This window comes from Salvelinus sp. IW2-2015, linkage group LG28 (assembly GCF_002910315.2).
Source record: "Salvelinus sp. IW2-2015 linkage group LG28, ASM291031v2, whole genome shotgun sequence".
NCBI classification, from domain to species: domain Eukaryota; kingdom Metazoa; phylum Chordata; class Actinopteri; order Salmoniformes; family Salmonidae; genus Salvelinus; species Salvelinus sp. IW2-2015.
Window position 1 is genome coordinate 13825764 of NC_036868.1, and position 13475 is coordinate 13839238.

At 41.0% G+C, this 13475-nt stretch overlaps 1 protein-coding gene across 1 annotated transcript in view; it reads left to right on the plus strand.

The window, feature by feature from the left end:
* The window catches only part of LOC111954468 (scavenger receptor class A member 5), a 61122-nt gene that overhangs the window by 41577 nt on the left and 6070 nt on the right, over positions 1–13475 (plus strand). The window contains exons 7-8 of the mRNA XM_023974241.2: positions 1938–2003; positions 12538–12726. Of these exons, the coding sequence (XP_023830009.1) occupies positions 1938–2003; positions 12538–12726 (255 nt within the window). The remainder of the gene's footprint in view (positions 1–1937; positions 2004–12537; positions 12727–13475) is intronic.

Sequence of the window (13475 nt, forward strand, 5' to 3'; positions counted from 1 at the left end):
GGAGGATCTTCTTTAAAAACATTTTTAAGACTGTTAACTGGCTTCAAGTAGTGAAGCCAGAAAGACGCCATAAAATGTCTCTGCTCACTCTGAAAGAGGAGCTGCAGGACGACTGTGCTTTCAGCCTCTCAACCCCAGCGATTTTTCATAAAATCCTTTCATCGTTAAATTGATGTTGTCTTTTGCTCTGACTCCTTTTTGTCTTTTATAATATGGCATAAAACCCACAGACAGACAGATGAGTTGCCTCAGACGACGAGAGCAGAGCAACAAACAAAACAATAGCCCACAACAATGGATGTCAGRTCACATAGAATCAAGGAYTGTCACGCTCGTTGAAATGAATGGACCAAGGCGCAGCGTGCGTAGAGTTCCACATCTTTTAATAAATCGAAACTCACCAAACAAAACAATCAAGCACAATCGAAACGTGAAACTAATGGCATGCACACAGGCAACTAACCAAAAAACAAGATCCCACAAACTAAAGGTGGAAAAGGCTGCCTAAGTATGATCCCCAATCAGACACAACGATAGACAGCTGCCTCTRATTGGGCACCATACCCGGCCAACAAAGAAATAGAAAAACTAGAATGCCCACCCAAATCACACCCTGACCTAACCAAATAGAGAAATAAAAAGGCTCTCTAAGGTCAGGGCGTGACAAGGACATATGTGTTCATGTTCACATTTGGGGAAACATACACCTCACTATACTGTATTTGCTGTCTATACTGTCTTTTTCTTTGTGCTGTTTTTCTAGTCCACTTCAGCACAAGCTGAAGATACTGTAGTTCACAAGGAGGTTGTCCTATAATTGTTAAGTCTAATGACAAGGTGCTTACATTTAGTTTTTGGGTCTTCAGTTCACGTTAACAAGATGATAAGGTATCCAAAGGGAAATTGAGTTGAGGGATGTCTAAAATCAGACCTGAGGTTGGTTCAGCTGTCTTTCTTCTCGGTGTGAGGGGGACTATTTTAGAGTAACTCACAAGTATTCTTGTCTCACAAGTAGAGGTGGCACCACAGGTCCCAGAGTGGTGTGGTGGGAAAAAAAATCTGGGTCCGTAGTTTTCCTGATCTAGTAACCTAACCAGTTAAAACTCTGACCTTATATGGCATGACGTGAATAATCAGTTGTAAAAAGGTTTAATACGGGCTATGATGGGACCAGAGTTCTTCTGATCAGGTCACAAGGTTTTAAAAAACTCCTGGAAAAACTACTGGCCTTGGGGAGGATGAAAACCCTGTCAAACTTCAGCAACCATGTACTTGTTCATATGAATTATATTTTTAAGAAGGGGGTCTCCTATACAGAGACAGAGAGAAAGCGCAGGAAAGTGGAGAGCACACCTTGAGTTTTGTGCATTGTGCCCGGCCCGCGCAACCTCCGATTTTCGTGAATCTGATTGGTGAAGACACGCAAAGAGCCTGCAGCAACACTCTGATGTGAAGGACAGAGTAATTGTGYACAAGTCAACAAATCATGAGGCAAATTTGCCCCTCTTTTTAAAGCTTTGCATCAATATATTTTATTAAACTAAATCAAAAGTGGTGTGGCACTAACACACCTGATCGAAAAGAGCTATGGCAAATGCCACCTCGCCACACTTTTTTCAGTGGCCCTGCTCAGAAGTATTCCAGGAAGGCAATATGGAAACCTCAAACCATAGCCTAGCTTTAGGCCTAATCCAGGCCTACCTACACAAAGTCAACCATGACAGAGTGAGAGGGCAATATTTAGAAGAGAAATAGCATGTGGGAAGGTCCTCTAGGATCATAATACTGATCTTGTTCAACAGGATCATCTGTTTTATTTATGTCCAGTTTGATTTTTTAGTTACAGGAAGTGAAATATTCATCTGTGCGTCTCCTAAAGTTTCCACTGGCTGTAACACAATGTTTTGTTGTCTGTCTGTCTGTCTGTCCTTTCCAAGGTGACGGAGGAGACAGAGGACTGAAAGGCGAGAAGGGAGACCGAGGTGACCGTGGTGAAAAAACAGGTGAGACCAGTGAATAGTGAAGAGTTATGGGATTGCTGATGTTCATCATCCTCTCAATGATGTTGGTCCATTGTTATCTGCATACATATCTGTAACACTGCTGCATCGTAAAATTGGTTATTGTATTAGGTTGTAGTAAAACACAGGTAGGTTACAGAATTTAACCCTAACTGACTAAAGCAGTAAACTTATTGTTTACTGCTGTTCAGGGGGGCGAAGGAGTGCAGAGGTTTTTTTGAGGCCTGCTATCTTTCTGTTTGGCTTTAGAATGCAGTTTGTACCATCACAAAACATTTTAAAACTCAGCACCAGAGCTGACGTCACATGCTGGTGTCAGTCTAGTGAGTTCATCACTCATTTACATGAGTAGGTGGAGGCTCTCACCTGGCACACACGCATCACTTGTAAACAGGGATGCCAAAGGATCAAATAGAAAAATAGACAATTTTATGGACCGAATCACAACAGGCATACATCTCTGCTCTACTTGTACATGGAATGCTGATGGTTGGTGGGAAGCAGTGGTGTCACAAAGTGTAGGTTCTCGTAGTGAGACAAAGGTCTGTCACAGCTCAGAACCCGTGGGGCTCTTTKAGTTGGGGATTGCGCTCCCCAGTCCCCTGGGTCATAAGTCCTCTATCTCGCTTGATGTTTACAATGTCACAACTGACAACCATGTTTTTTTGGGGGCGGCAGGTAGCCTAGGGGTTAGAGCATTGGGCCAGTAACTGAAAGGTTGCTGGATTGAATCCCCGAGCTGACAAGGTAAAAATCTGTCGTTCTGCCCCTGAACAAGGCAGTTAACCAACTGTTCCCCGGTAGGCCGTCATTGTAAATAAGAATTTGTTCTTAACTGACTTGCCTAGTTAAGTAAAGGTAAAATATATATTTTTGTTAATGATCCTAGAAGGCTGAGGGTTGTGGCTGAAAGTTGGGGGTGAGGGTTGGGGCTGAGGGTTGGGGGTGAGGGTTGGGGCTGAGGGTTGGGGCTGAGGGTTGGAGGTGCAGTTGGACCTAAAGCCCCTAGCTTGACAAGCTGTAAAATGTCAGGTGCTTTAATGCTTGCTTGGTAATTGTTGCCATAGCATTGCCTTTCACCTTCACACCTCTCAGAATGGGGGTACCAAACTTTGATATGATATCCCAAGAGTCCCAAGAAACTGGAGTAAGCTTGGCTTTGACAGATCATTTTTACAGGACAGCCACAAGCTTCAGTCTCCACATTTGAAGTGTCTGCCTACACACACACGCACGCACGCACGCACGCACGCACGCGCGCGCACGCACACACACACAGCATGGTCTTAGTCCATTAGTCCAGAAATGTTGTTGCAAAGGGCCAAACATCGGTTCCCTGCCAGATGTTGTAAACTGTTACTCTAAGATCAAGGTTCACTCCCTTCCTCTCCTCTAAGAGTAAGGAGGAAGGTGTAGAATGTTTGGTGGAAGTTTTGTACGTCCTTTTTCTTCTGTTATTGTTTATGCCCTGATTATATGCATTTCATGCCAAAACCAAGTTAGATATCTTTTTTCCCAGAGTATATTTTAATGATGAAAAATACCCAGTTAAAATTGCTGTTTTGATGACATACAGCATTTCAAAGTGGGCCAGTTTTCCAATCTTCCAAATGCACTTTTGACAATGTGTCTGTTTTTATAAGGTATTGACAGCATGGTTTTTAGTGCTCTTTCCCTTAGGACTTAACCAATTGGCTCTTTTTCTAGAACAAATAGTTTAGTTGTGAAACTGTAGAGAGATGTCAGCAGCATGGTGCTAGAAAAGGGGAAGTACTGGCTTTCATTACACGGTCGTCCGATCAATTAGCTGGACTTTAACAGGCTCTGCAAAGAGGTTTTCTGTTGGATGTATGATTATGTCTAGAGTAAAGTGTTAACACATTTCTGTCTGAATTTCTAAAATGATTGGACCAAACCAAGCCTCATGCTGTCCTCATGATAGGTAGGTCTATACCTGGCTGAGATGTTTTTCATAAGTTATTTCGTTCCAGGTCTCCAGGATTGGGCTTTATGTGCAGGGGACCTGTAATATGACATCCTGGCTAGATCTAGCATTTCCTCTCCTTCCTATTCTTCCTAAATCTGTTCTCATCTCACATGATGGGGGACAGGAGGCCCCTCAGATCAGCCTCCCACTGTGTGTGTGCTGAGGGAAAGGGACTCTTGCTGTCTCGGGGTCGTGCAAACACACACACACACACACACACACACACACACACACACACACACACACACACACACACACACAAGAGGATGACGACATTGCCCACACATAACCCTCTTTGTACAAGGCAGAAAACAGTCCAGCACAAACACATACAGCGGAGGTGACCTGAGAGGAGATAACGTCAGAGCAGTTACGATAGCACATAGACTGGTCCCTGTGATAGCCATCTCTAGGAGGTGAGGTCTTGCATATGAAACTCCCCTAAGGACTATAGGCAGGGGCCCATCCAGGGGTTGAACACAGATTGTGTTTGCCTAACCAGTAAACTGATAAACACATTTACAGTTGAAGTCGGAAGTTTACATACACCTTAGCCAAATACATTTAAACTCAGTTTTTCACAATTCCTGACACTTAATCCTGGTAAACATTCCCTGTCTTAGGTCAGTTAGGATCACCACTTTATTTAAGAATGTGAAATGTCAGAATAATAGTAGAGATAATGATTTATTTCAGCTTTTATTCCTTTCATCACATTCCCAGTGGGTCAGAAGTTTACATACACTCAATTAGTATTTGGTAGCATTGCCTTTAAATTGTTTAACTTGGATCAAATGTTTCGGGTAGCCTTTCACACGCTTCCTCCAATAAGTTGAGAGCTCCTGGCAGAGCTGGTGTAACTGAGTCAGGTTTGTAGGCCTCCTTGCTCGCACACGCTTTTTCAGTTCTGCCCACACATTTTCTATAGGATTGAGTTCAGGGCTTTGTGATGGCCACTCCAATACCTTGACTTTGTTGTTCTTCAGCCATTTTGTCACAACTTTGGAAGTATTCTTGGGGTCATTGTCCATTTGGATGACCCATTTGCAATCAAGCTTTAACTTCCTGACTGCTGTCTTGAGATGTTGCCTCAATATATCCACATAATTTTCCTTACTCATAATGCCATCTATTTTGTGAAGTGCACCAGTCCCTCCTGCAGCAAAGCACCCCCACAACATGATGCTGCCACCCCCGTGCCTCACGGTTGGGATGGTGTTCTTCGGCTTGCAAGGCACCCCCTTTTTCCTCCAAACATAACGATGGTCATTATGGCCAAACAGTTCTATTTTTATTTCATCAGATCAGAGGACATTTCTCCAAAAAGTACGATATTTGTCCCCATGTGCAGTTGCAAACCGTAGTCTGGCTTTTTTTATTGCGGTTTTGGAGCAGTGGCTTCTTCCTTGCTGAGTGGCCTTTCAGGTTATGTCGATATAGGACTCGTTTTACTGTGAATATATATACTTTTGTACCTGTTTCCTCCAGCATCTTCACAAGGTCCTTTGCTGTTGTTCTGGGATTTATTTGCACTTTTTGCACCAAAGTACATTCATCTCTAGGAGACAGAATGCGTCTCCTTCCTGAGCGGTATGACGGCTGCGTGGTCCCATGGTGTTTATACTTGTGTACTATTGTTTGTACAGATGAACGTGGTACCTTCAARCATTTGGAAATTGCTCCCAAGGATGAACCAGACTTGTGGAGGTCTACAATTTTTTTCTGAGGTCTTGGCTGATTTCTTTTGATTTCCCCATGATGTCAAGCAAAGAGGCACTGAGTTTGAATCTAGGCCTTGAAATACATCCACAGGTACACCTCCAATTGACTAAAATGATGTCAATTAGCCTATCAGAAGCTTCTAAATCCATGACATCATTTTCTGGAATTTTCCAAGCTGTTTAAAGGCACAGTCAATTTAGTGTATATAAACTTCTGACCCACTGGAATTGTGGTACAGTGAATTATAAGGGAATTAACCTSTCTGTCAACAATTGTTGGAAAAATTACTTGTGTCATGCGAGAAGTAGATGTCCTAACCGACATGCCAAAACTGTAGTTTGTTAACAAGAAATTTGTTGTGGTTGAAAAACGAGTTTTAATGACTCCAACCTAAGTTTATGTAAACTTACGACTTCAACTGTATTCAATGAAAGCCTGAAGGGTTTAACAAGAGATGTTGAGGTCTTTATTTTCAGACATACAGATCTCAATCAGAGATGACTTATAGAGTAAATGCTTGACCAAGTAGACAAACTCGACATGGGAGATTGTTTGTTAAATTGTCCTTATTCTGCAATAGGCTACAGCACAGTTTATCTTCTATCAATGCATCATTTCCAATCCCCCATATATCTTTATAAATATAATATAAATATACACTACCGTTCAAAAGTTTTGGGTCACTTAGAAATGTCCTTGTTTTTKAAAGAAAAGCAAATGTTTTGTCTATTAAAATAACATCAAATTGATCAGAAATACAGTGTAGACATTGTTAATGTTGTAAATGACTATTGTCTACATAGGCGTACAGAGGCCCATTATCAGCAACCATCACTCCTGTGTTCCAATGGCATGTTGTGTTAGCCAATCCAAGTTTTACATTTTAAAAGGATAATTGATCAGGAGAAAGCCCTTTTGCAATTATGTTAGCACAGCTGAAAACTGTTGTTCTGATTAAAGAAGCATTAAAACTGTCCTTCTTTAGACTAGTTGAGTATCTGGAGCGTCAGCATTTGTGGGTTCGATTACAGGCTCAAAATGGCCAGAAACTAAGAACTTTCTTCTGAAACTCGTCAGTCTATTCTCGCTCTGAGAAATGAAGGCTATTCCTTCCAAAAAATTGCCAAGAAACTGAAGATCTGGTACAATGCTGTGTACTACTCACAGAACAGAACAGCGCAAACTGGCTCTCTCCAGAATAGAATTGGGCACAACTGAGCAAGAGGACAAGTACATTAGAGTGTCTAGTTTGAGAAACAGACGCCTCACAAGTCCTCAACTGGCAGCTTCATTAAATAGTACCCGCAAAACACCGGTCTCAACGTCAACAGTGAAGAGGCGACTCTGTGATGCTGGCCTTCTAGGCAGAGTTCCTCTGTTCTTTTCCCCATCTTAATCTTTTMTTTTTATTGGCCAGTCTGAGGTATGGCGTTTTCTTTGCAACTCTGCCTAGAAGGCCAGCATCCCGGAGTCGCCTCTTCACTGTCCGCTGTTGACGTTGAGACTGGTGTTTTGCAGGTACTATTTAATGAAGCTGCCAGTACATTTTACAAACTGAAATATGACATTTCTGTAAGTATTCAGACCCTTTACTCAGTACTTTGTTGAAGCACCTTTGGCTGCGATTACAGTCTCAAGTCTTCTTGGGTATGACGCTACAAGCTTGGCACACCTGTATTTGGGAAGTTTCTCCCATTCTTCTCTGCACATCCTCTCTATCAGGTTGGATGGGTAGTGTTGCTGCACAGCTATTTTCAGTTCTCTCCAGAGATGTTCGATCGGTTTCAGGTCCGGGTTCTGACTGGGCCACTCAAGGACATTCAGAGTCTTGTCCTGAAGCCACTCCTGCATTGTTTTGGCTGTGTGCTGAAGGTTGTTGTCCTTTTGGAAGGTGAACCTTCGCCCCACGTCTGAGGTSYTGAGCGCTCTTGAGCAGGTTTGCATCAAGGATCTCTCTGTAATTTGCTCTGTTCACCTTTCCATTGATCCTGACAAGAAGTCTCCCAGTCCCTGCCGCTGAAAAACCTCCCCACAGCATGATGCTGCCACCACCATGCTTCACCGTAGGGATGGTGCCAGGTTTCCTCCAGACGTGATGCTTGGCATTCAGTTTCTATCTTGGTTTCATCAGACCAGAGAATCTTGTTTCTTATGGTCTGAGCATCTTTAGGTGCCTTTTGACAAACTCCAAGCGGGCTGTCATGTGCCTTTTACTGAGGAGTGGATTCCGTCTGGCCACTCTACCATAAAGGCCTGGTTGGTGGAGTGCTGCAGAGATGGTTGTCCTTCTGGAAGGTCCTCCCATCTCCACAAAGGAACGCTGAAGCTCTGTCAGTGTGACCATCGGGTTCTTGGTCACCTCCCTGACCAAGGCCCTTCTCCAACAATTTCTCAGTTTGGCCGAGAAGAGTCTTGGTGGTTCCAAACTTCTTCCATTTAAGAATTATGGAGGCCACTGTGTTCTTGGGGACCTTCAATGCTGCAGTAATGTACCCTTCCCCAGATCTGTGCCTTGTCACAATCCTGTCTCGGGGGTCTACGGACAATTCCTTTGACCGCATGGTTTGGTTTTTGCTCTGACATGCACTGTCAACTGTGGGACCTTATATAGACAGGTGTGTGCCTTTCCAAATCATGTCCAATAAATTGAATTTACCACAGGTGGACTCCAATCAAGTTGTAGAAACACCTTAAAGATGATCAATGGAAACAGGATGCACCTGAGCTCAATTTCAAGTCTCATAGCAAGGAGTCTGAATACTTATGTGAATAAGGTATTTCTGTTTTCTAAAACCCTGTTTTCATTTGTCATTATGGGGTATCGTGTGTAGATTGATGAGGATTTTTTTTATTTTGTCCATTTTAGAATAAGGCTGTAACGTAACAAAGTGGAAAGAGTCAAGGGGTCTGAATACTTTCCGACTGCACTGTATATATTTCAGGAAATGTGCATAGTGAACTCGTACACATTGTTAATACGTAAATAGAATGCACTATTTCAGAAAGTGACCTACCGCTTGCATGTCAATTTCAGACTGGGTAGAATTGATGTTTGCAATCTCCTCCTATCTGCAAGTTTAGCCAATGACATAACACCTTATTGACATCTGACTTGAACCAACCAATAAAAATACATAAACATTTAATACATAAGAACCATGTTACACACCTACAGCTGTATGGCTGTTTAATTTTAGTGATAATACAGTAGGTATGTGTATCTCTGGTTTGGCCTTGTAGGCTCTTGAGCTGGATTAGGCATTTAGAAGAGCTTGGACTTCTCCTTGTTAGTCGTGCTACCTACTGTAGACAGACCATTGTCCGCTTTGCTATGTTAATTACTCTGCCAGTATGACCCTGGGTCTGGCCTAGCTTCATCACACCCCCATCAGAGATAACTTGGATATGCTTTTCTCCAGACAGATTGAAGTTTCCTGAGCCGTTATCAGAGTAATCCCTAATGGCAAAATGAAAGTTCCGGCTACATGTCTGTAGCAGACACGTTTTCAATCTGCCAGATTCTTGGCATGTCTCAGGCCAAGAGTAGAGCAGAGCTCAGGCTCAACATCTGCAACACATTATTGAGATGTTCCTGTGTTCTTCTCGAGTCTTTCCTCCAGATTCATATTCAGCCATTTGGAGCCCGACGTTATTAATCTCTTATTAAGGTAAATAAAGGCTAGTTGAGTCAGAGTACATTTTCCAATGAGAGGTACTAATCGTTTTCAACGCCTTCTCCTGCGTTGAACAAAAAAGTGAGGTTTTGTTTTGTTTTATTTTATTTTCACAGTAATGGAAAAATAACAAAATTGACAAAGTTAAAGATGTTTGGCTTGTTGCTCCATATCGGATGGATTTATCAGTCTACATGAAAATGACAAACAATGCTTTAAACAAACTTATTGAAAAAAAGCATGTGTTCACTAATTAAAGACAATAACCATGCTGGGCCCGGTTTCCTACAAGCATTTTAATACTAAGTTCATTGTTAGAACCTTCGTAGGAGCATTAAATCTCTGAGATGATTCCCAAAACCATCGTTATTAACGTTGCACTTGAAAATGCTCATCATCCAACGCCTGGCTCAGACCATTCGTAGAACTGTTAAGTGGGCTCCCGAGTGGCGCAGCGGTCTAAGACACTGCATCTCAGTGCTAGAGGYGTCACTACAGACCCTGGTTCGATTCCAGGTTATATCACAACTGGCCGTGATTAGGAGTCCCGTAGGGCAGTGCACAATTGGCCCAGCGTCGTCTGGGTTAGGGTTTGGCCGGGGTAGGCCGTCATTGTAAATAAGAATTTGTTCTTAACTGATTTGCCTAGTTAAATAAAAGTTAAATAAATCATTAAATGCGCATCGTTAAATGCTTTTTCGCCCTCAGAATATCTCCGCTAATCATAGAATCACATGGTTTATCCGTCTCTCTGTGACCGCTGATAACTTCAGAACAAAGTTGACTACAAATACAAAGTTGCCAATGTCTTTGCAATTTATACAAACAAGAGACGTATAAAAAGATGCTTCAAATGAAACCAAGCCATGGTAAAAATTGTTAGAATTATAGGAAATGAGCTAGTGCCATGCTCTTATGAACTGAACCACGTACAGGATCAYTACAATACATACGCAAGTACAATACTGTAGTGCTGGCCATCCAGTCACGTATGCTCACGCACAACACAACAATCACCACAATGCATTACTGTAAAATACAATACACGATTACAATACAGGTGGAAGATGTACGTATGATATTTTTGTATATGTATATTAGGATCCCCATTAGCTGACGTCAATGGTGACAGCTAGTCTTACTGAGGTCCGACACATAACCAAAATTACATTACAGACAAAATACTTTACAATTTATTGCCATCCCCATCAGCGAACCACCCTCCTTCAGGCCATGGATGAGGCATACAATGATTTCAATCCAGACCTATGTTAGGCTTAGATTCGCAATGCCAAAAGTTTTTCTTCCCAGGTGCATGAACAATGAGGATATTTTTCTGCGACTCTGATGAAAACCTATGGCCAAATTTTATTTTATTTTTTTATTTMACCTTTATTTAACCAGGTAGGCTAGTTGAGAACAAGTTCTCATTTGCAACTGCGACCTGGCCAAGATAAAGCATAGCAGTGTGAACAGACAACAACACAGAGTTACACATGTAGTAAACAATAAACAAGTCAATAACATGGTAGAAAAAAAGAGAATCTATATACAATGTGTGCAAAAGGCATGAGGAGGTAGGCAATAAATCGAATAATTACAATTTAGCAGATTAACACTGGAGTGATAAATCATCAGATGATCATGTGCAAGTAGAGATACTGGTGTGCAAAAGAGCAGAAAAGTAAATAAATAAAAGTGATAAATGATCAMGTGATAAAGTGATAAATGATCAAGACAAGGCTCAAATTAGTGCCTGTTAGAAAAATTGTTTTTCTTTCATTTATTTTTTTGATTACATTGTGAAAGATGCCTTCAATGATCACACCTTTGATCACACATGGGATAGAAATTATGGAAATGTGATGTTTAGTCATTTTTAATGGGTAGTGCTAGTGTAATACTTAATGTGAAAACAGTGTAATGTACTGTAGCATACTACATTCAAAGGACAATTATGAATCATGTATCTTACATTTTCTTCTGTTGGATTAACTGGTTGTTAAAAGAACTACTGTTTTATTTATTTTTTGCTTTGGTACTATGTTCACAAGTATGTGTTGAATTTTCTAAACTCCAAACTGGTAACATTTGTAACACAGCCAGTCTTACATTCAAAACCTTTCATTGTGCATTCATTTTGTTTGTAGACATCTTTCACCAAATATAAGTTTAATGTGAAATATAATGAATACATTGGTTTAATCACCAAAATACAACATAATGATATCTTCTTAATGTACAGTTTTAATTTTGGATACATGTTTACTGTATAGGGGTTGCATTTCCTGCTGTAACATTTGCTAATCTGTGTACACAACCAATGCACTTGAATTTGATTAGTTACATACAGTACATCTCTGAACTTGTCAAAATCAGATATTTTTTTCAATATACTGTGAATTTAAATCATATTAGTCATCATCATAGCAGTACTTTTGAGTATACAGTATATCATATTTATGTTTCTAATTTACAGACATACATTTTCATGATGTAGTTCTCATAATCTGTACTAGACAAGCCAGTTGGCATGTTAAATCTACAGGTTTACCAAACGGTTAGGTGATCATCAATTAAGAGCAATTGGGTTAAGTAATAGTACAAGTAATAGTACTCTTTAACAAAAGATAAAAGAATCATATCAAAAGTAATGTGAGAATTGCATTGTGAAAGGCAATTACTTTATATGAACATGTATTGCAATGTGAAACATGTATTTCTAGATGAAACACTGATTAAGTTTGGTGAAAAAGTGACTGTATGATTTTGTGTGTTATACTTAATCAATTGAAAATGTGCTTAAAGTTTTGAAACAAGTGCTTTTTGATTATCTGTTTTGAGTTTTGTACTAACAGTTGTGAAAATGTACAACATACTTGAGGAAATTGCACCAAAGCGATAAAAATGTACAAGATGTAATTATGTTGTGTTTTGGTGATTAAACCAACGTGTGGTGAAAGATGTCTACAAACAAAATGAATGCACAAAACTAATACACTGAGTCAAGCCATCTCAACCTTATCTGTGGTCTATGAACCCTTCAGCATCCCTTGTCTAACCACCAGTCATGTCTCGCTCTCCTGCTGTGTGTGTGTGTGTGTGTGCGTGCGTGTGCATGTGTATGTTTCAGTGGACGAGACACTGGTGAGACTGGTGAATGGATCAGGCCCTCACGAGGGGAGAGTGGAGGTGTTCCATGAGAGGCGCTGGGGAACGGTGTGTGACGACGTCTGGGACAAGAAGGACGGTGACGTGGTCTGCAGGATGCTTGGCTACACAGGGGCCTTCGAGATCCATAAAACAGGCCGGTTTGGACAAGGTAACCCAGCTAGCACATTTGGTTCCTTGGAAGTTGTGGGAATGTAAGTTTAGCTTTACTTTACTGACTTCATTGTCCCCATGGGGAAATTTTGTTGCAGTGTCATGTACACGTTTAAGTGGCATTTAAGTACAAAACAAATTGACAATACAACTTTCATAACAGTTACAGTACATACCAATAAAAAGAGACTAGCCTGCTGGCCTTACTGAGTCGATAGGAACATTAGCCCGAGCTATTTCGGAGGGATATCACACCTGGCACAATTGATTGTCTAGCTCTGTTTTTCCTGCCGAGGGTGCCCTATACCTGCGTTCAGAGGGGGGTAGTTCAAAGTCCGGGTACACGGGGTGGCTTGGGTCTAAAATTATTTYGATTTTTGGTTTCCCATTAGTTCTTAGAACGAAGCCATACGTTTCCTGAACGGTAAAACTGAAGGTTTTTAATCGTTCTGAGAACAGATGTAAAAATGTTRGGAAGCCACTTTGCAGTTTATCTCCATCTAGTTAGGAACTAACTACAGTACAGACTGTGATAAATGTGTTTCAGGGAGTAGGATTATGATTTTTATCATTTGTTTTTGTAATTGTACTTTTTTTATGGTGGGTATTAGTGCACACAGCAGTAGAATACTACTGAGATTCATATAAGTTTATATGGAAAAATAGTAGGAGCCAGATGCCATCAAAAAAGTCCCAGTGGTAATATCTGTTTCCTCTATGACCTTTTTTCAACAACTATCATTACAT